General features: G+C 42.6%; 1 protein-coding gene across 1 annotated transcript in view; it reads left to right on the top strand.

The window, feature by feature from the left end:
* Window positions 1-4,970: 4,970 nt before the first annotated feature.
* MTAP (methylthioadenosine phosphorylase) overlaps window positions 4,971-22,564 on the top strand; it is a 37,446-nt gene continuing 19,852 nt past the window's right edge. Inside the window, exons 1-4 of the mRNA XM_082497693.1 lie at window positions 4,971-5,008; window positions 10,344-10,430; window positions 17,060-17,118; window positions 20,093-20,260. Coding sequence (XP_082353819.1) covers window positions 4,982-5,008; window positions 10,344-10,430; window positions 17,060-17,118; window positions 20,093-20,260 — 341 coding nt within the window. The 5' untranslated portion in view covers window positions 4,971-4,981. The remainder of the gene's footprint in view (window positions 5,009-10,343; window positions 10,431-17,059; window positions 17,119-20,092; window positions 20,261-22,564) is intronic.

Below are 22,564 nucleotides of genomic sequence, written 5' to 3'. Positions count from 1 at the left end.
AAAAGTTTACATTCTCTGGAAAAGGGGGTTGGCAACTTATGAGGATTATCAAGATATAACAAAGCTATGTAGGGGGAAAATGAGAAGGGCCAAAGCTCAATCAGAACTCAGCTTGGCCACTGCAGTCAAAGACAATAAGAAAAGGTTCTTTGAATATATCAATAGAAAAAGGAAGACTAGGGAAAATGTAGGCCCGCTGGTGAATGAGACAGGTGCCCTAGTGGTGGAGGACGCAGAGAAGGCAGAGTTACTGAATGCCTTCTTTTCTTCGGTCTTCACTGCTAAAGCTGTCCCTCATGAATCCCACCCTCTGAAGGCAAAGGGGGAGGTCTGGAGAGTGGAAGATTTTCCCTCAGTTGAGGAGGACCGGGTCAGAGACCACTTGGCCAAGCTGGACATTCATAAGTCCATGGGCCCTGATGGCATGCATCCGCGAGTGCTGCGAGAGCTGGCGGATGTTATTGCTAGACCACTCTCCATCGTCTTTGAACGGTCATGGAGAACAGGAGAGGTGCCTGAGGACTGGAGGAAGGCCGACATCACTCCAATCTTCAAAAAAGGCAAGAAGGAGGACCCAGGGAACTACAGACCGGTTAGTCTCACCTCTGTCCCTGGGAAGGTATTGGAGCGACTCATTCTGGATGTCATCTCCAATCACGTTGAGGAACAGGAAGTTATTGGAAGTGGTCAACATGGATTTACCAAGGGTAAATCGTGCTTGACCAATCTGATAGCTTTCTATGATGTTATAACTGGTTGGCTGGATGAGGGGAAAGTCGTGGATGTCATCTACCTTGACTTTAGCAAGGCTTTTGACACTGTCTCCCATGACATCCTCATTAGGAAGCTGAGAAAGTATGGGCTAGATGAGGTGACAGTGAGGTGGATTGAGAGTTGGCTGCGGGACAGGACTCAGAGGGTTGTGATCAGCGGCACAGAGTCTAGTTGGAGGCCTGTAACCAGTGGGGTCCCCCAGGGCTCAATACTTGGTCCTATTTTGTTTAATATATTCATTAATGACCTGGATGAGGGGACAGAGTGTATCCTCAGCAAGTTTGCTGATGATACCAAACTGGGTGGGGTGGCTGACACCCCAGAGGGCCGTGCTGCCATCCAGCGTGACCTGGACAGGCTGGAGAGCTGGGCAGAGAAGAACCTAATGAGGTTCAACAAAACCAAGTGCAAGGTCCTGCACCTGGGGAGGAAGAATGCTAGGCACCAGTACAGGTTAGGGGCTGACCTGCTGGGAGATAGCTTGGAGGAGAAGGATCTGGGGGTCCTGGTAGACAGTAAATTATCCATGGCCCAGCAATGTGCCCTTGTTGCCAAAAAGGCCAATGGAATCCTGGGCTGCATAGGGAAGAGTGTGGCCAGTAGGTCGAGGGAGGTCATTCTCCCCCTCTACTCGGCACTGGTGAGGCCACAACTGGAATACTGTGTCCAGTTTTGGGCTCCCCAGTTCAAGAGGGACAGGGAACTGCTGGAGCGAGTCCAGCGAAGGGCAACTAAGATGATTAAGGGCTTGGAGCACCTCCCTTATGAGGAAAGGCTGAGAGAGCTGGGACTCTTTAGCCTGGAGAAGAGAAGGCTGAGGGGAGACCTTATTATGGCATACAAGTATCTAAAGGGTGGGTTGAAGGAGGATGGAGCCAGGCTCTTTTCATTGGTTCCAAGTAACAGGACGAGGGGCAATGGGCACAAGTTAGAACACAGGAAGTTCCGTTCAAATACACGGAAACAGTTCTTTACGGTGAGGGTGACAGAGCACTGGCACAGGCTGCCCAGGGAGGTTGTGGAGTCCCCTTCCCTGGAGATTTTCAAGACCCGCCTGGATGCAGTCCTGAGTAATGTGCTCTAGGCAATCCTGCTTTAGCAGGAGAGTTGGACTAGATGATCTCTAGAGGTCCCTTCCAACTCTGATAATTCTGTGATTCTGTGATTCTGTGATTAAATTAGAAAAGGTACTTAGTTTGTCTGCAGGTATACAGTTTTTCAGCTCCTTTTTCTGATTCTGATTATAAGCTGTCCATCCACTGTCCAAAATGTGCCAAAACAGTGACTCAGACTAGACATCTTTGGAAATCCCAGCTAATGAAGCTTCTTTTGAGCTTCCAGCTCAACATTTCTTGAAGTACCTATGTAATTAACAATTCACCATGAGCAGGCTTTTCTGCTGGCTGTTCTGTGTTCAGATTTAGCCTGGGTATATATAAAGCTTTATATAGAGTAATACTTCTACAAAGTACATATAGTACAGAGAGTCCATAAGCATGAAGTTGGAAAGCTGGTACCTCTCTTGACAGCTACAATACCGAACTCCCACAGAACAGCCTGTGAAGGAACAGCTAGCACAAGTTTTCAATGGGAATAAGAAAGGACTCAACTTATGGTCCCCGAGAGTTCAATTAATGAATATTTTCCCACTGTTTAAACAAAGTGAGTTCTCATATTCAAAAAGAAACAAAAAACAGAACCAGAGAAGCAAAAGGATTGCAAATAGTTGTGGTAAAAGGAGAATACTGCAACACAACTGACACAGCTTTTTATAAGCAATTCAATGGAGGAAAATTGTAGTAAAATTAAACAGAAGTAATTACCAAAAATTATTCTCTAAAAGATTCTAAAAGCATAACATATACCTTCAATAGAAAGGCCAAACTAGAATGAGAAAAAAAAGGGTAAATTTCAGTCTTAATATGGCATTATGGCTATACTGCACCTCACTGAAGAACTTATGTAAATTCACCCATGTCCTTCTTTCTCCCTCTATATTAAACTATGATTTTCCAAAGTCCATTTCTCGTCAGTATAGTCTCACATTTTGAACGGCAGTAAGAGACTTCAGCCTATGACAAACATCTCAGCTGTGTATGAACATACACTGAAAATGAGAGGATAAAGTGTTTAAAGCTGCACAGAGAAAAAATCCAGCTGAAATGCAAGTTCAGCACTAGCTGCTACTGCTTTAAATTATCAGGAATAACCTTTTTGTGGTATACAATGAACTGTCTCACAGATCTCAGCAGATTTCTCAGCTGCGATAAAACGTGGGACATACATTCAGTGATGAATCTGAATCTGCATTTACTAGCAGATAGGTGACTTTTTTAACCAACAGGTAGCACTGAGTGGCACGTGAGAATGCCATATCTGGATGGCTGAGGTCTCTCCGATAGACAAAGTTGCATTAAAGAAAATCTGCTACAAATACTTTTTAAAGTACTTTATTAACAAGATACTGGCTATTTTTGAAAGCTCTACATTTGATATTTATATCTATCTAGAGTAAAAAAATACATAAATATATCAAAACTACTGATGTTTCTCAAAATATAAGACCATGTTATAGTAAAACAAATATTCTGCTTAAATGCATGGACTTGTGGCAGCAAGAAAAATATCACAAACAGGAAAATTGTAACTATTAATATAGTGTTTACCTTTTCGTGTCACTTAAAACTGTATTTAGCTTGCAGAGCTAAATATGTGTACTTTCTATATATGTGTACTTCAGAAAGAAAATAAAACTCCTTTTTGTTTCCAAAACATGCTCCAGTTTGTTCTCAGAATCATTTTTGAATATTGAAAAGACCACCCTTAATTTAAACCACATTAAACCTCTACATGAATTGGGTTTTAATTGAAAACAAACTCTTCTACTTAGTTTCAAATACTATAAATTAGGAATTTTCACATAGGTTAGAGCTGGTATTTTGGTCTCACTTTGCTATTTCTGGTCTAATCACCATTTTTTTGCTTCATGTCACTGTTTTATAGGGTGCTCCAGAGATTTTGTCGTGCTGTTTAGTTCCACACTGCTGAAAAATCGAGGAATTTTGGGGGGAAGTCAAATAAACCACAGTGTCTCCAGGAATATGGTAGGTGGTCCAGCTGAAATATGGACCATCTGAAAGTTTTCAGAGAGACTGAGCCAATGCTTAGCGTTTCCAGCACATGCTTACACATTTGAGTAGATAAATTATTTCTATTACACCACGACATTTGTGGAATACGGTTTTCTGGAACTGCAGCATAACTCAGAAAAGTATTTACATACCACCAGCTGCAGCACCACTCTGTTTACGCGCAGTCAGTGAAGCTCCCCGGAGAGTCACATGTGAACATGCGGATCAGAAGTGTTAAAAAGAAAAGCAGGACAGTTACCCTGGCTGCGATTTCAAGAAGTATTTAAATATAGCAGCATTCTCATTGACTTAATAAAAGTACTTCCAAGATGAAAGCTTTTAAAAAAGTATTAAAACCTTCACTGAGGATACATTTCAAGGATGTAATAACATTTCAGGGCTTATGGACCAGATAGTAGCGATGTGTTCCAAAGCACGCTGCAGACGTTCTGATGAGGCCACTGGTGAAGTGTAGGCACAGCGTATTAACAGAAACACTCAGAGATAATGGCATGGCAATATCCATTGTTGGAGAGGAGATATCCCGGGGGGGGGGGGGGGGGGGGGAGTGAGGAAGCAGTTATGTCGTATGCTGTGACAGAAAATCACGATAAACCAGATTTTGCTCCAAGGAGCTGTTCCACACCGCACGTTCCTAATCGCTCCCTGAAGAACTCCAGCTGTGGGACCAGCGTTAGGCAGAACAGCTCGTACCGGCCTCACGCCGGCAGAACGGTCCCTTCAGGCCCGGGGAGCGGAGCCCTCGGGCGCCCCCGGCCTCTCCCCCTCGGGCCGCAGGACCGCTCCGTGGGGCTGTGGGACCTCCTCTGCTCTCCCCAGGCCGGAGGTGTCGAGGGCGAGGGGGACAGGCCCCTTGGCGGCGCTGGCCGGCGCGGCCTCCCCTCAGCGCGGGCGGCCGCTGCCACCTAGCGAGGAGCGCCGGGCGGGCCGAGGCCCCGGCGGGGAAGCGGGACGGGGGCGCGGCGGGGGCGGGGCCGGGGCCACACGCGGCGCTCGGCCCCGGCGGGCTGGCCGGCCGCCAGCGGCGCCGCCCGGCCCCCGCCCTTCCCGCCAACATGGCCGCTGCCGCTGCGGCCGTGAAGGTAAGCGCGGGTCGGCGCCGCCATAGATTGGGAAGGAGGAGGAGGAGGAGGCGGCGCTCACACCGCCGCCCTCAACCCCTCCCCGCCTGTCGCTCCCCCTTCCCTCCGGGGCCGGCCGCGGGCGTGTGGAGGCGGGAGGGGGGATGCGGGCCACGCCGCTGCCGCCTCTCGCTTGCTGCCTTCTTCCCCGCTCTCCTCCCGCCTCCCTTCCGCCCCGCCCGCCCAGCGGGAGCGGCCGCGGCAGTGTAGCGGCCCTCAGCGGTGCCAGGCGGGAGAAGGGTCGCCATGGCGGGCGCTGCGGGGCCCAGCCCCCCCCCCCCCCCCCCCCCGCCCCCAGGGCTGCCGCATCCGCCGCTCGGGGCCTCTCCGCCGCGGGGCCGGCAAACCCCGCAGGCCTCTCCCCGCCGGCGACCCAGGCCGGCCCCGCTGGCTCTCTCGGAAGAGACGAATTTTCATTTATTTATTTATTTATTTTAAAAAATGAAAGACGGAGGAGGCCTCTGCTGCTCAGGCTTTTTTTCCGAGCCGGTCGCGGCGTGCGGGATTCGTCGGTGGGAGGGTTCGTAAGAGGGTGCGCGGATCCCGGAGCCGCGGCAGACACGAGCCGGGACGAAAGTTTCGCCGGAGACGTGTCCGTTCCCTCTGCTTAAAAACACGTCTGCAGCAGGCGGCGGCCTGCGTTAGGGGTGAGCAGGCCAGGCAGGCTGAGGCTCCGGGTTTGTGTTCTCACCAAAATAGGAATATGTTTTCGGAGGTGAAGTGACTCTCCCCGCTGTTTCGGTTATAAGCTGTCTTTATTATTCCTAGGATTATTCTCTTAATTGTAAATTGTGTGCAGCTTGCTGTTTATCACTTTTTAACTACAAGTCTTTTCAATGACATCCTTTTCTGTTTTGCATTATCCCTGATATAGAAGCAAGGGATTTAGCTGTATTTGTTAGGTTTTAGTTCTCACAAAGACTCATAGCTGATCGTGACAGCGCTTAACATCTACTTAACATCTACTGGTGTTTAAGACCCTCAGATGGACAACTGTGGACTGTTACTGCACTGATACTTCTGTGTCTTGTGCTTGAAACTATTCGAGGAATTTCACCAAACAGCAGGTGAAGAAAGGCATACACTTCAGTGTGATCATTATGTGGAATCCCACAGAGAGGTTTTGTAGTTACTGATGTCCTAATTTTTTGTTAAGTTTCACTTTTGTTGGTCTCCATCCCAATGTTTGAGATGGACAATACCATAGTGAAATACTTCATGTTTAATTCCACTGCAATGCCATTTTGCTTTATATTAATTCCACATAGCCTTAGCCTCAGCCTCCAGTAATTTTTACAGGTTACGTCCTTCATGTCCCTTCGTAGGATGCAAAATTTGGGTTGGAACATACTTTTGCATCTTTCCATTCTTGAGGTCACTCCTAGATGTGATGGTCTCTGCCTTTTGAGGAAAGGTGAGACTTTTCTCCCTGAGTCAACTCCTGCTATCCCCTGCCTTCAGTGCCTGGGGTGGTAGGGGGAAGTAGACCTCAGCTCCCTTGGCACTGAGTCTAGAGCAGCTGCATTGCTTTTGATAACTCACAAGAAGTTCTGTAAAGCATAAAATATAGAGTCAGGAATATCAGACGTGGCTGATGTTCCTAGAGATTATGTAGATTGGAGGGAAAATAATTCTCTTGCAGGGAGGTAAAATAATTTTAGGGTTGCAACTGCCAGCTCCAAGTTGGTATTGCGTGGTTGGAGAAACAGCCACAAAACAAATCTCTGCTGGTTGAACTTTCCTTCCACTGTAGCGGCTCTCCTGTGAATTGTGGTGAGCCCAGCATTTCTCTAGCGTGTTGCCTAAGGTGGCTTGAAGGTTGACCAAACTGGTGCTAAGGTGTTTTGCAGGGAGGAAGAAGGCAAAAGTAAATTCAAGGTAGTCTAGCTCTTCTTCTTTGCTGTAGGTTCTCCACCATGGGTGATGTGAACATTTTGACAGCTGGTTGCACTGCTGTCGTTTCCGACTGCACAGCTGTTGGTGTAAAAGCCTGCTCTGGAACTGAGCTGTGCAGCACCAGCACGCATTGGTGCTACTGCAGGAGTAGGAAGCACAAGAGCAAATCTGAAAGCAACCTCACCAAGCCTATGCTGCCATGAGCAGACCAAGCTCTGTGCTTGGTCAGGTGCACTGCTTTCTGGTAAAGGAATGGTCTGTTACAGTGCTGTATCTATGTGTTCATAAGGACCTTAAAGCACTGCAGTTCCAAAATAACTTTTATGTCATGTAGCTGTTACCTCCAGCATTGCACCATTTTCCTCGGTCCTAACAGTGGTCTTTTCACTTCACCAGGCATAAAAATCGGGGCAGATAAGCATTCCCTTTTGAATATTCTCAATCTTAAGTTTTAGGGCATTAATAAAACAAGCATTATACCAAGCTAAAAGTAGTTAAGTTACTGAAGTGTCCTGGTTTGAGGTAAAACAGGACTGATTTTGTTCAGTAACTTTACTTTTTAGCTAGGCCTCTTCTAACTACTGAAATTAACAGCATATTGTGCAGAAATTGTTTGCTCTCAGAGTGATAAGACCTATGCTTATAGCTGATGCCCAGGCATGGTATGCAGAGAGGCTCTTGCTTATTGCTATAACCCCCAAAGGCAGCTAACTTGGTTATTTGCCCTGTTGGAGGGTTGGGAGTGGAAAAAAATAGATGGGTGAGTGGAAAAAAATAGATGGGTCCCACCTGCAGGGAGGAACGGACAGGACAGGTGGCCCAAAACTGACCCACAGGGTATTCCATCCCATCTGCCTCATGCTCAGTAGAAAAGCTGAGGGATCAAAGGGTCAGCCCTCTTTATTCTGTGGCCAGTGTCCAAGGAGGACTCTGTCCATTCATCTGCCTTTGATCCCAATCCTGAATCCAGATCTGGAATCCAGTTCTTGTCCATCCCTGAGTCCAGTCTGGGACTTTCCCAGTGCCCGCTGGTGACATGATTGTCATCCTGGGAGCTTGATACGGTTCTGTATTTTTCATTATTTCCTTTTTATTTTATTATTAATATTTCATTAAAGTAGTTTAGTTCCTTCTAAACTCATAAGTCATTCCTGCCTCTCTTTGAAGAGGTAGGTAGGGGAGAGCATCTGTTCTTCACCCAGTGACCGGTTCAGCCCAAATCAGGACACGAAGGAACCTTTTATTTTTCCTAGATTAAAAAAAGAAGGTGCCATTTTGATCCTGGCTTCTGTTAATGTAGTAATCTTCTGTGTTTATTGAATGCATGTATGACCAATGTTAAAGGTGGTCTTTTGTTGATTTTGAGTTTTATGATTGCTCTTGTTGCACACTTCTTACACAATTCTCAAGGCAAAAAAAATTCATCCTAAAATTTATATAATTTTCGCGATTTTCATGAACAACCTAACAGTCTGAACCTTTATCATAATTAAGCAACGAGTAGCATGGGAACAGACCCATCAATACTGCTGCAAACAATGATCTAGCTATTCCGTAATGCTTGAGTATATTCAGGGTTGGAGTTTGGGGATATTTGCTGTTTTTTTTCTTTGCACTACTCCTCGTGCTCCACAAGGGGGTAGCAAAAGGAAACAGGAGATCTGTTAAGGCTTTTTCAGGTATCCGTGTTTACACCATCTGGTGTGGGAAGCTTTCTCAGAGAGGTATTTCATGTGTAACGAAGACCACAAAGCCTTTGCTGTTGAAACGAAATGCTTGATGAGCCAACTAATATAATGGTTGAACAAATGAGGTCTCTATGAATGTGAAATTTAAGAAAAAGCTAGAGTGAGAGACGGGTGGGTGTTGTGGAAGCGGGGTGTTGTACATTGAAGTCTGGAGGTTTTACTTGAGAAATTTTCTGTCTTCAAAAATAATAAAAAATGGTGGAACCGTGCAGTAATAACTCATGCCAGAATGGTTCCACACTTTTTCTGTCCATGATAAGCAACTCAGCCATTATATGAATTCTTCAACTTAAACGTGAGACAAACTGTGCGACAACTGGTCGCATTGGAGGGGATGGGGGGGGAGAAGCAGTAGCATTTTCTGTGTGTGATAAATGGAGACATTATTTTTAAATACCATTACGAAGTTTGAGGTTGTGAAGGGCCTGGCACACAGATGCATTTTTCTGTAGCTGGAATATGAAATCACAGTTGAGTTTAGTCTCAGATTATATGTTTCAAATTACCTTGTTTTTCTTTCCCCTTTTTTAAAAAGAACTGCAACATGAGCAATGAGCAAGAACAAGAAATTGGTGATTACTAAAGCATGACAGATAGGTGGTAGTTGTGAGTCACTTCATGCTTCTTCACTACAAGTTATATCAAAACACAACATAGGGCTTTTAGCCTGATTTCTTAAGGAAATAGAATATGTTTTATTTAAGTGGCCCTTTGCTTTGCCCTCTCTTTTCCCTTTCCATTATGCTTTCAAACTGTTAGTCAGTTTCATAAAAAATTGGGGGAAAAGTACTTGAAAAGACTTCATTAAAAAAGCAAGAGTCTGTTAAGTTTCTACTTAGGGAAAGGCTGTAAGTTGAATAAAACTTGATATGAGTGTGTCTACACAGGAGACAATTAGTGACCCAGCTGCTGGCAAAGTTTGAATGAGCACTTATACCTTCTTAGGTACCAGAGGACCTAATTGTAAATATGCGAAGAAACCCAGCAGTGCTCGCAGCAGGTGAAATTGTCAGCAGATTCTTTTTATTTCACCTGTGAAGATGCTGTTGAGCTGCCCCCCTTTTCAGAAGCTGTACAGAGACTACTTATAGAAATGGTGTTCTTAGGTCTTGGCAAGTCAACACAAAAACTTAATATTTTGAAAAAGGTTTTCATTATTTTGTATGTATAATACTATATAGTAATGCCTGGTATTCAGTATGGTGGTTATGTATAGCACTGTTTTTTCAATAGCACTGTATAGCACTATTTAGGCCGATTTGGCCTAAACCACGACACCCATGTAAACAAGAAGTCTTTGTTATAATATGATTTATATAGGTATTTCTCATTCATTAGAAGCATTCCCAAATAACACCCTTCATTTTTGTGCTGGGAATAAATGATGAATTGGCACATCTTTGTGCATTTTCCATAGCTTTTTTAATTTGGTATCTTTAAAGAGGAGAATAAAAGTTAAATACAGTTGTTTAAAGTCAGTCATTTGAAATTTCCTTTGTGGGGAAACTCTGCTGGGCATATTACGTTTTCTTGATCTGTAGTTTAGCCCCCTCTCAAGTTGAAAGTACATTTTGTAGCTGCCTAGTTAGTTTTTCAGACATGCTGTTAAATGGAGTGTAATCTCAAGACTAATATGTACTTTTCTGTTTAAGATTGGAATTATTGGTGGAACTGGCCTGGATGATCCAGATATCTTAGAAGGAAGAACAGAAAAATATGTTGATACTCCTTATGGCAAGGTCTGTATAACCTGTTTGTTTGGGTTTTTTTACTGAGACTTTTTGCTGTTTTTAAATATGTTTGTATGCTTTAAGAGTTTTCAGACTGTTATATGAATGCATAAACAAGATACTGTCACAAGACTGTTTTCTTTTAGTTGCTATGTATTGTGTGATTCGTAGTTTGTAGAAACAAAGTGTTACGAAGATGATCTGCAAAGGAGACTATACCTCTTCTCATTTGTAGATTGGATGAATTTGCAAACTCTGTTCTGAATTTGCAGTCCAGAGGAATAAATCCTTTCTTTCAAATTTGTCCTGTTGCGTGCTCTGTATTATATGTCAGATTACTCCAGGAACCTTTCTGAATTGCAGAAAACTGTCCTTTGAGGTATGTGGGCCACCATTTTCCCCTGTAACCACTGAATTATGCTTTACATACCAATGCTGTCATTACAGTCATGCTTATAACCAGATAATTTGAAAATGAAGCACCGAAACTGTTTTTATGGCACAGGTATTCTTGACCAACTTGCCTTCACGTTGCTTCAGCTCTCAGCAAAAGGCAATGGGGGCTAGTGGTGTTCCTCTATACACAGTGCCAAGTGCATTGTGAGGGACAATTCCTGCCCCAAAGCATTTATAGTAGCAACAGGCAAGACAAAGGATGAGAGAGAGTTTTATAGGCAGAAAATCAAGGGGGAGAGGGGTTCTAGTGTCATAAGACCAGCGGAGTCTGGATGCTTTGCAATTGCCATCAGAATTATATCTTATGAAATCTACCACTGTAAGCTAGTATACATACAGTAAAACATCTGGCATGTGATAGCGAGAACCATTTTATGGGTAGAAGCTTGCCAGAAAGCTCAGCGCTGTGGTGTGTGATTGAAAATCTGAATCCATGCTTCCATTAAAAATGGTTTAAGAGTGAAGTAAGAGTGTAAAGAGCAAGTAGAGTTTCTGTGCGCACCAGTCAAGAAGTGAAAGGAGATAAAGACTGAGGGAGGGGACAACATAACCAGAAAAATACATTTGACTTTTCCATCGTCATTCAAAATCTGTTAACAAACTGCAAGAGAATGAAGGGAACTCGCCTCCTCCATTTTCTGTACCCTACTCTCCAAAGAGTGGCCAGCATTGGTCTGAAGTAAAATCCACTGGCTAAGCCAAACCAGTTGTCATTGCATTCCCTGTTTTTTGAGAGTCATGGACAATTGCAGCATGTCTGTGTCTGGAGACTGCTCACAAAGCAAAAATAGCACTATGCTCTAGTAGGTACTAACTGAAACATTCATATGCAGGAAGGATGAAACACGCTTCTCCTCCCTCACAGGGGTCTGTTCAGATCAGAGTTAAGGGCACAGTGGTGGCACAGCATTTGGAGGGTTATTCTGTCACAGTGCTGGGATGCAACAGAATTTGGGTGGCCCAAATTCTGCAGTCCAGTAGGTGGCCTACAGCAGGGTTTAGTTTTTACTGAGAAGGGTAGTTGTACCTGCAGGATGGCTTTGCACAAAGGCATGGAAAAAGCTTCCTCAGTCCTGCACTTTTGGTCAGTATGGAAGGCTTTTTAAATTTCATTTAGGAAGCAGCTTAGCTACTCTCTTTTTTTCTGTATTCTTCACAGAATGCAACATAGGGGAATATAAAATAGGGGAAAATAAATCTTGGTTGCTGGTTGTGATTTGTGAGAAACCATGATCAACGGTCTGGGTGTGTCTGAGCTTGTGTATTATGCATTTAGTGTAGGCTCAATTTAAAGAAAAAACTTCTGAATATTCTGTCTTTGTGTATGGGATGGTGGTATAACTGAGCTGTCACAGTAGGAACCTAAGCATGGATTCTAGATACTGTGGTGACCTGAACTGGGACTATTAAGCTGATCTGGATGGAAAACTGCAACTTTGTGGGACTTCTGTATCTGTGAAAGGGAGCACAGCCCAACTGAGCTTTTGTCCTTGCCCTTGCTGGCCTGTCTCTCTTCTCTCTGCTGTAGATCTGCACTCCTAAGAACGCATACTATTGGTCTGATAGCTGTATGTAGATTCACTCCTCCATAGAATCATGTTAACTTCAGTGTTTGAATGCAGTTTTTATCCTCATGGAGCAACTGGTAGCTCAGCCTTAGTGTAAGATGTGCAGGGCTTAGACCACAAGTCACAGTGGCATAAAGTGCACAGAGTGGGTCAAGTTGGTGGACTTCAAATGAAGCAGAAACAAACCTCACAAAGTTAATTGGTATAATTAAGTGGATCAACATTTGCTTATTTTGCCACTGAGACCTTTTAGCATTCACAAAGCCTGCCTCTATTGTTTTAGAACAACAGAGGTGAGAGAAGCAGGTATTGCTGAATGTGAAAGGGCAAATGAGAACTCTTTTTTTTTTTAAGTGTGCTTGGAAAAGTTTAGAAGGTTTTGGTTTATATTAGTGTATTTTTTCTAAAGGCATGTCTTGTTCTTGAATGTTACTGAAATAAAACAAAATTCGGATTTTTCTGCCATAAAGATGCTTCTACATAGACCTGTGACATTAATGGAGGCAGAATCTGCCTGAAATTTTAAAAGGTAAAGGGCTTAATCTAAATAAACTATTCAGAACTCTGTAATCTTTTAATTGTTGAGAGACTTAGAGATGCAACATCAAGCTTATTTAGTTCAAGAAAAACTAGGAAGAATGAAAATGCGTGTCTGAATGCTAAAAGGAAAATGCCAGGCATAGTTTTAAAAAAACTATGTCCATTTCATTCTGTCCTATGAAAATGCAAAGTATACAATTCTACTTTCCTTAAATTTTTGGGTTTAATTCTTAAGTTTCTTGGTAAGGACATAGCCAAAGGCTTTTAGCTGAAAACCTTTCTGGTCATTCCTCGGCACCTTTGACATTCAACAACAGCAAAATAGACATTTCTTTAATGCTGTTTCTTCACTTTTAAAAACAGAATAATAGCTTACACTTAGTTTATAGAGAGTCTTTGAATTGTCTCTGCTTTGGCTTTCGTTAATCATAAGAATCATTTAATAACAAAACTTACATCATTAGGAAATGTGAGGAGTTTGTTTTTTTCAAGTGAAATGTGGAAAAATTTAAAGGAAACTAGTAGGCTAATTTTTGCAACTCTCTATATTGGCATTGGTCCTCCCATGATCTTTCAAGTTGCATTAGTAATACTAGTGAAAAAGCAGTACATTAGGGTTTTTTTTTTAGATAAATATGCTTACAGCTGTTAATATTCCAGCCTTCTTTTCTCCCTTGTCCACTGCCGCCATTTTCATGGATCAAAAATTTGTTTTTCCATGGAAAATACCTGAAAACCTTTTGGCATTCCATCTCCAGATATAGAAAATACTGTTCTGTTATAGGATGCAACATATAATGCTTTGCAACAGCATTTATCTTCATCACTGAGTTTTGAAGCTACTAATAAAACTTCGTTCAGAACATACTTTCAGTTAGATTGTTTTACTTTCTAGGTAACAGAACTTGGTTCTGAGTGATCTTTTCCTGAATCAGAAAAATATCTTCCTGTTCTGGGAATTTATTTTAGTTGCCCCTCTCTTTTTTGGTGATAGGTATATCTGGCAAAAAAGGTGAGGGGGAGTATTCCACCTTGCAAATGAGCTTTGCATACTTTCATCGGGAAAATCAAACCAGGTGATGTAACACTTAAGCTCCTCTTCTGCCTCCCCAAAATGATATACATGATTTGGTTCCTAAACTAGATCACAGATTAAATGAAGGCTTGGGGAACCTATGAGATACTTTTCCATCTCAAGTTTTCCCTATGCTTTTATTTTGCTGGTTCTTTCTATTTTCTGCTCCGACTTGTTTCAGAGGTGAGACCAAGGAAAAAAAAGAATAAGCACCACGTTAACAATACTTTATGCTTATTCATGTTGTAGACAAAGAGGACTTAATTCAATTTTTTGTTACTGCCGTAATTTAGGCTTAACTGCTCAGGTTTCTTTGCTTCCTTTTCTGTTTTGCAACACTGAGTAATATATATCTGACTTGAATTTTATGTAAGGGGGAAGTAGTTAAATACATACACGAATTATTATGTTTGAGATCTTTTTATTTGGCCTTCTATTAAACCCTGCTTTAAAAATACTGTATTAAAGCTGTAAATCCAGATTGTTCCATTGGAAGTTTTCATTATTTTATCAGCATTTCAAAGCTCCTGACTACAGCTGAGATAATAGTAGAGAGGTACAGCACTGTAAAGAATTTGTGGAAGACAGAGAACAGAACGGAAGCGTACACTACCTCTGTTACATGGTTAATACATAGTTTGAAATTTCTGTATCTTTCACTTCCTTGTAACTCTACACATGCCAATTTATTCTTATTTCCTCTCTTTTAATGACCCATCATTCAGTATCTGCAAATTCTTTTCTTAAATGGTCAGTTCATCATTTAGCAGTGCATTCTTTCTTCCAAATCTTTCTTTTTCTCTGCCACGTTTCTAGCAATCATGTGCAAGAAAGCATTTAGGCAGTCACCTGGAAGATGCCCTGAATGTGCTCTCTGGAAATCTGTGTAAAGATGACAACTGATCCTGTTACACAGCCACCCTGAAGCCTTTTGAAGTTACTAGGATGGCGGCTGATAGGGAAGGAAACCCTGGCTGCTGCGACTAGATTTTAAAGCCTGTTGAATTTCAAAGCTGTTGCATTCTTGCTGTGTCAGCAGTGTAAGCCAAAATTCAGTGAAATTCTGTGGTGGGGATGAATATCAAATAGCAGTTAGATTGTACCTTTCTACCCCAAATCTTTCAGAAATTGATATAAACTTGGATCTGTCACTTGTAGAGCAGAGTCCAGTCTTCAACTTACTAATCTTTACTCTTGATTTTGATAGTCCTCTTTAGTCCTCTCTAGTTTTTAAGAATATTTTTGCATCCTGCTGTGAGCTAAGTTCCATGCTTATTACTTCACACAGAAAATGTGTGCTCTCTAAATAAAACAAGCCTAAAAACCAAAACCCCAAATGGTAATTATTGTGAACCTTCATTGTTAAACATTTAAGTGTCAATAGGTTAATATTAAATGGAGACTTTTTAAAAGAAGCCAGAATACAGTACAGTTCTAAAAATTAAATTTCTGGAATATTCCCTTAAAAAAAAAAAGTGGTAAATCTGAGCCTGGCAGTATTTAAATCTAGGTGATTGAGTATATTATGGTGCTTAGAAGAGATTTCACATTAAAAATGATGAAAAAGCTGTGCATTAGGGAGTAGAAAGTTGTGATTTTGTTAGAAATCAGTATCTCTAAAATGTAGCTATGTGGGACTTTCATATTACTGTATTCTAGATCTCTGCAAATTTTCAGGTGTGTCATAGAATTAACAGCTCTAAAACTAAATGCTAATTGAAATCTTGCAGCTAGCATTAAAATACAAATAAAATTATATCAAGTAGCAGGCAACAGAATGTTTCTAAATGTAAATGTGTGAGTTCTTCCAGACGCTTGCAAACTTGTGATCAGTAAATAAATAGTAATTTTATTAATAGCTATTTCAGCTTTAAATCCCAGGGCACGGAAGGAGAGATTGGCAGAGTGACTTCCAGTTTCTTCTGCACTGCAATAGGAAATGAAATGCACGCAGTTCTGAAATGGGCAGGAGAAACAGCGCATCCAACTGCGCTGCTGTTCAGCACAAGTGCAGCTCAGTGTTTAATTAAACAGAGGCTTTGCGTTTTTTTAACAACAAGGGAAGCTAGAAGCATTGTGTAGTTCAGATCCCTGATGCATATAGCCTGGGAGCAGAACACCGCGCACAGAGCAGTTAATTTGTTGTAGGAGCAGTTGATGACTTAAGGAGCTGCCCTGTGTGGGCAATATGACCATCTCTAAGGCAGAGCATGTGTCCCAGCTGGGGCAGCTAAAACCAAAATGCTCTGGCTTCCTGGCTGGTTGGTTAGTCAGGAGGAATGCACGTTCTCATTGCGTAGCTGTGAGAGGAGAGTGCATGTTGCCTCGTTGTCCCTGGGCTGACCAAATACAGCACTACTTCTGCTGCTAGTGTACCAGAAGTTCTCTGTCATGTCACAGTTCACTTTCCAAAAGTGGGACTTCCAGCAGCGGGGAAGAAGGAGTTTATCAGGAAGCTGACTGGGGAGTAAAGGGTGAGCTGGAGGAGTCTCAGACGTGAGTGTGAGCTAGGGGGCCATGGTAGAAAGGGGACAGAGAAGTGAATGGGGAGTGTTATGGAGAGGGACAGATTAAATGTTATTTCTGTTGGGAGGGGGCTTCTAGTAGGGAATGGCACCTGCTTATCAAAAAGCAACCAAAGTTTACAGGAAAGAGTGAGACCTGCTAGCCAATTTAAAGGCGACATGTACATGTTTGTGTAGCACTGTTTGTAATACGGTTTCAAAGTTTTAAAAGTATTACTGTTTCAAACCCTAAAGTAAGGAATTGCAGTATTAATGTTGTTATGAACACAGAAAATTTGGGATAATCCATCTTCCTGTTCCAGACTGGTTTATTAATCTGCCATATCAAATTACGGAGCTGAAATGAAAAAAATGTGAGACTACAGTGGTAACCAGTATTTCCTTTTATAACTATCCTCCTTATTTTTAAGTAGCTGTTAAGGTTTCTAATGTGATTGTCAGACTGTAACTCATTCTTATTTGCTTGTTTTGCAGCCGTCAGATGCTTTGATATTGGGAAAGATAAAAAATGTGGACTGTGTGCTGTTGGCAAGGTAAATGAGCATTTTAAAGGGTTTTACATTATGCGTCTTAAAGTTTTCTCAGAAGCCTTTTTATTTTTACATTAGGTGAACTGAATTTTTACCCTGACTTCATCTTGCTCTGTGTGGTTGCTAGCAAAGTCCAGAAAAAGTCTGGGGTTTTTCCTGAACAAATTTGATGCTGAGAGTATTAAATATGCCATCTAGGTTAGGAAAGCGAAATCCAGTGTGGGGTGCTGCCCTAGTAAGAATGGCAGCCTGCAGGGCTGCTTGCTCAGGTGATAGGTACGTAGTGCCTGATAACCTCAGTAATCTGTCTGCTCCCTGTGTTTGCAAATTTCCTTTGTGAAACAGAAGTTGCCTGTTTCCAGATGAACTTTATTTCTAGTACCACTGTACTCTTCCAAATCATCCGCTTTGATTATTGAGTCCCCTGGCTCTTACCTTTATTGCTTAGGAGGCTGCATCTCCTGTAGTTTTCCTTCCTTGGTTCATTTGCATTCGGACATCTCTTACCATATTCAGAGAGACTCTGGAAGCAGGATCTGCGGATGAGTGCATGGAGATTTCATACTAATGTAAGTGTGGATATCTAGGACAAATGTGCTACTAGATTAAACGTAAGAATATTAACCCAGTTCTGAGCATCTGGACAGCATGGGCAGAACCAGGTGCTCATAACAGGGCTCATGAGCAGTCACAGACAAGTTGAGGTGGTGAATGAAGTTCAGGATCCATCCAGGGAGTTCAGGCAGGAGCAGTAGGAGATGGGGCCAGAGACAGGGTTGGAAACAAGGCTGCAGTGTGTATCTGAAGTTCACTAGAAAACAACAGGTCTGAAGACAAACTGCAGCATAGGTCTGAAGGTCATCCAGGAGACAGGGCTGGGGACAGGCACACCTGTGACATGGCTCAGGCCAGGAGTGAAGGCAGGGGCCTGAGCTTGGAGGAGGGAGCACCTCAGCTCACAGGCACCAGGGTTTTGGGTGGAAGCCCAGGGTGAGGCTGACCAGGGCAATTAAGACCCAGTGGTGCATGCCAGTATTTTTCTGTTAAGTTGCTGACTGTTACCATCTCTGCAACTACATTTCTGTCTGTGGTTTTACTTTTCTTATCTTGCGTGGACTTTGCTCATGTATTTCATTACACCTGGACAACATTTTTCTAATTTTCTCAAATGAAATGCTAAGCTAAGATCTCATATCAGAGGTGCTGTATCAAAGTAGGCCTTGGGCTACAGGTGGCTGAACAACTCAGCTGTAGTTTGCATCTTCACTGGGATTTATGACTGTTCCCATACAACCCTTGTGAGTTTACCTTTGGGAATAAGGTACCTGCAACTTCACTTTATGTTTTGGGAAAAATAAGAGTTGCTTGTGAAAGTTGAGTGTGGCCAGCAAGTCGAGGGAGGTCATCCTCCCCCTCTACTCTGCCCTGGTGAGGCCGCACCTGGAGTACTGTGTCCAGTTCTGGGCTCCCCAGTTCAAGAAAGACAGGGATCTGCTGGAGAGGGCCCAGCAAAGGGCTACGAAGATGATTAGGGGATTAGAACATCTTTCATATGAGGAAAGGCTGAGGAACTTGGGTCTCTTTAGTCTAGAGAAAAGAAGACTGAGGGGGAATCTTGTTAATGCTTTCAAATACTTAAAGGGAGGATGCCAGAGGGATGGGAGGAGTCTTTTTTCAGTGGTGCCCATTGATAGGACGAGGGGTAATAGGCACAAGCTTGAACATAGGAAGTTCCATCTTAACATGGGGAAGAACTTCTTCACTTTGAGGGTAGTGGAGCACTGGAACAGGCTGCCCAGAGAGGTTGTGGAGTCTCCCACTCTGGAGACGTTCAAAACCCGCCTGGACGCTGTCCTGTGCAACCTGTTGTAGGTGACCCTGCTCTGGCAGGGGGGTTGGACTAGATGATCTCCAGACGTCCCTTCCAACCCTGACTATTCTGTGATTCTGTGATTCTCTGTGAATGCCAGATTTAAAAAAAAAAAAAAAAAAAGCATATATATTATAGAAGAGGATTATGACAGCTGAAGCGTTAAACAATGAATCTACAAATGTAGTAGCTTATCAGAATAGCTAATGACAACATGGGAATCCTGCCTGACAGTTCTTAGTCGTGTTGTGTGCAACTCCCAGTTCCCAGTTGATCAAGTTCTTAAGACCTTTTGGTCTCTGTGAAAGAATCAGTTAGGAAATTAAGTTCCTCCTTTCCTCTTACATGGTTGAAAATAATTTTCAAATGTGTTTAATCATTACATGAGTGATGTACCTCTGGAGTGATGACAGAGATAACATCATCCCTTGGCTTGTCACAGGCAAGCCTGATAATACCCCCTTCTCCCATCAACTCTAGTCTAAAGCCCTGTCAATGACCCCTGCTGACTCTTGGGCAAAGACCCTTCTCCCCCTTTGAGTGATATAAACCGCATCTGACACCAGCAGGCCTGGTGCCATATAGGCCGTTCCATTGTCAAAAAAAAACAAATTGTGGCAGTGATACCAGCAGTGGTGATGTGCCGCTCTTTTCTGGGTGGGAGAACACAAACAGCACTTCAGCAGAAAATTTGTAGAGGTGTATATAAATCTTATGAATCTGTTGCAGTGTATGAAAGATATAATTTGCTACACTTGGGTTTTCAAAATCTATGGAACTGACTTAGAAAATTCAGAGAAAAATGCTTTTTGTACTCTTGAAGCTGCTAAAGTATATTTGGATTCTAATTTCAAGATACTTTTCATTACAATCTTCAACTTAAAAATTTTGTGCTTAAAAAGAAAACTATACTGCTACTTCTTAAATCAAATACTGAGAACCTTAATACAGTTAGGAAAACAAGCTACACTGACAGTGGCTGAAATGATCAGTTCCACTTCCAGTGTTGTTAGGGAAATAACATTTCCCGGAATTCTCTTCGTCTGGGAGAAGGAAGGCAATTTCAATCTGATTTATTTTACTGTCTTGCAACATGTATCTTTGCAGACATGGAAGGCATCATACAGTTATGCCATCGAATGTCAATTACCGTGCCAATATCTGGGCATTAAAAGAAGAAAATTGTTCACATGTATTAGTGACTACTGCCTGTGGTTCATTACGAGAAGAAATACAACCTGGTGATCTTATCATAATCGATCAGTTCATTGACAGGTGAGTAAAATCTGTCTTTGTGTTCGTAGTTTTGGGGGAGAAAAAAGGGGACAAGTGTTAAGTTTTTGTGGAATGAGGTGATAGCCTCAGTTCTTCTGGCAAAAAGTGAGATTCATACAAGAAGACATGATAAGGAAACAGGAATTAGATTACAAGTTCAACTCTAACAGACAGAAGAAATACCAGGCTTTGAAGAATGGCTTCAAATGAACTAAGTTATAGCTCCTTGGGAAGAGTCTTCTGAAGAGATCTCCTATTCTCAGATGTGAGGGAGGAACATGGAAAAGAGCACAGGCTGTCCCAAGTTTTAAGAAGGGTGAAATGAGATGGAGAGGTGCAAGAAAGCATAGTAGGAGCCAGGTAGGAAAATATAGGCAGTCATAATGAGGCCCCACAGCAAAGGGATCAAATGCAACACAGTGGGAGAAGAGGATGTTGTTTTAAAACAGGGATTGATGCTAACATTTTTTATTTGCGAAGGAAGTAAATTTTTTATAAAGTATGTGTACTCCAGTCAGTCCTCCCCTCCTTGATTATCTGAAGTTTAGAAAAACTCCGGCAAATGGGGGGAGAAAAGGCTCTGTTTAAAGATCACCAACTACAGCAAGCATTTCAAAAATATTGCACATTTTAAGAGGTAAATTTATTAGTAGTACTTATAGGTGTACTATATCTGGAAGTCTTATTTGAGTATTCCACTCAGTTTTAAGTGTTTGGAATGGTTTATGCAGCTTCTTTGTGCTTTAGGGGGGCTGCTGGCAATATTTCATTGCCAACTGAATCTGTATACTTGGATTTGTTCTCTGCAGTGCTATTCAAGTTTTGTCTTACTGACATTTTTTGTGTGTGTAACTGAAATGCTCTTTCTTGTAAGAGAGTCCGTTTTAAGTACAGTGTATCTAAATGACTAAATATCCTGCAGGAGCAAGCCCCATATAAACTGCTTCCTGTTACATTAGAGTTGATTTATGGATGGAGAGCAGCTGTATTGCTGACATTTTTTTTTTCAAGTCTAAAAGTATTTAGGCTGATCACTTTGTTTCTACAGATTAAATCATCCTTATTCTGCCAGTAGTACTTGGAAATGAGTAATTTGAGTATCGATATTGATTTATCTAGGAAAGATATTAAACATACTTGGGTACACAGTTTGGATGGTTGTGAGTAATGCACCAGTTATTTTGACAGCGTTATCATCTAGTAGGCTCCTAGGTAGGTGAGGGGAGCCTACACGTGCAAAGCTGTGAATTGCATGCATGGTAAGAAGTAGCCTCTGGCCCAGAGAGCCTGCAGTTCTAAACAAGAAGCAGTTGAAATGATGGCAGAGTATTATCTGCTGTGGATGAGGAGTGGAAATATGGAGAAACTAAGTCTTGCAGAGGTCAGGCAGAAAGACGTTAACAGAGCCAGGAAATGAACCCAGCTATGAAATCTGAGACCATCCTTCACCCAAAATGTCATTATCGAAATTAACAATTCATTTTGAAGCTACATCATCTCCTTCCACAGCTTTAAACTTCCTAGCACTTGCCAGTCTGCATCGTAACTTCTGGGCTGGAAGGGAAATAATCAGCTTGGTTAAGTTTGGGTTTTAAGAATATGTCCCTTTGAAGAAGAAAAAAAACAAAAGGTTATAGAACAAATCAGTATATTTATCTGATGTGAAGACAAGTGAAAGGATGAGCATCGTTTACATTGCAGAAGACAGCAAGTCATATCTTGGGCTGCCTTAGTAGGGGTGTTGCCAGCAGGTTGTGGAAGGTGATCCTTCTTCCCCTCTGCTCAGCACCTCTAGGTGAGGCTGCACCTAGAATACTGTGTTGAGTGCTGGGCTCCCCCATGCAAGAGGGGCATGGGCATACTGGAGGGAGTCCAGCAATGGACCACAGGGAGGACTGGAGCATCTCTCTTATGAGGAAAAGCTGAGAGATCTGGGACCGTTCAGCCTAGAGAACAGAAGGCTCAGGGGGAATCTCATCAATATATATAAACACCTGAAGGGAGGACCCAAAGAAGACAGAGCCAGGCTCTTTGCAGTAGTGCCCAGTGACAGGACAAGAGCCAGTGGGCACAAACTGAAACACAGGAGGTTCCTTCTGAACATCAGGAAACTGTGAGGGTGACCGAGCACTGGCACAGGTTGCCCAGAGAGGTGATGGAGTCTCCCTGCTTAGAGATATTCAAAAGCTGCCTGGACATGGTCCTGGGCAACCGGTTCTAGGTGGTCCCGCTTGAGCAGGGGAGTTAGACCAGATGACCTCAAGAGGTCCCTTCTAACCTCAGCCATTCTGTGATTCTATGTCT

This window comes from Vanellus vanellus (genome assembly GCF_965231255.1).
Source record: "Vanellus vanellus genome assembly, chromosome: Z".
NCBI classification, from domain to species: domain Eukaryota; kingdom Metazoa; phylum Chordata; class Aves; order Charadriiformes; family Charadriidae; genus Vanellus; species Vanellus vanellus.
The sequence above is the reverse complement of the archived record's forward strand: the minus strand, read 5'-3'. Positions and strand labels throughout refer to the sequence as shown.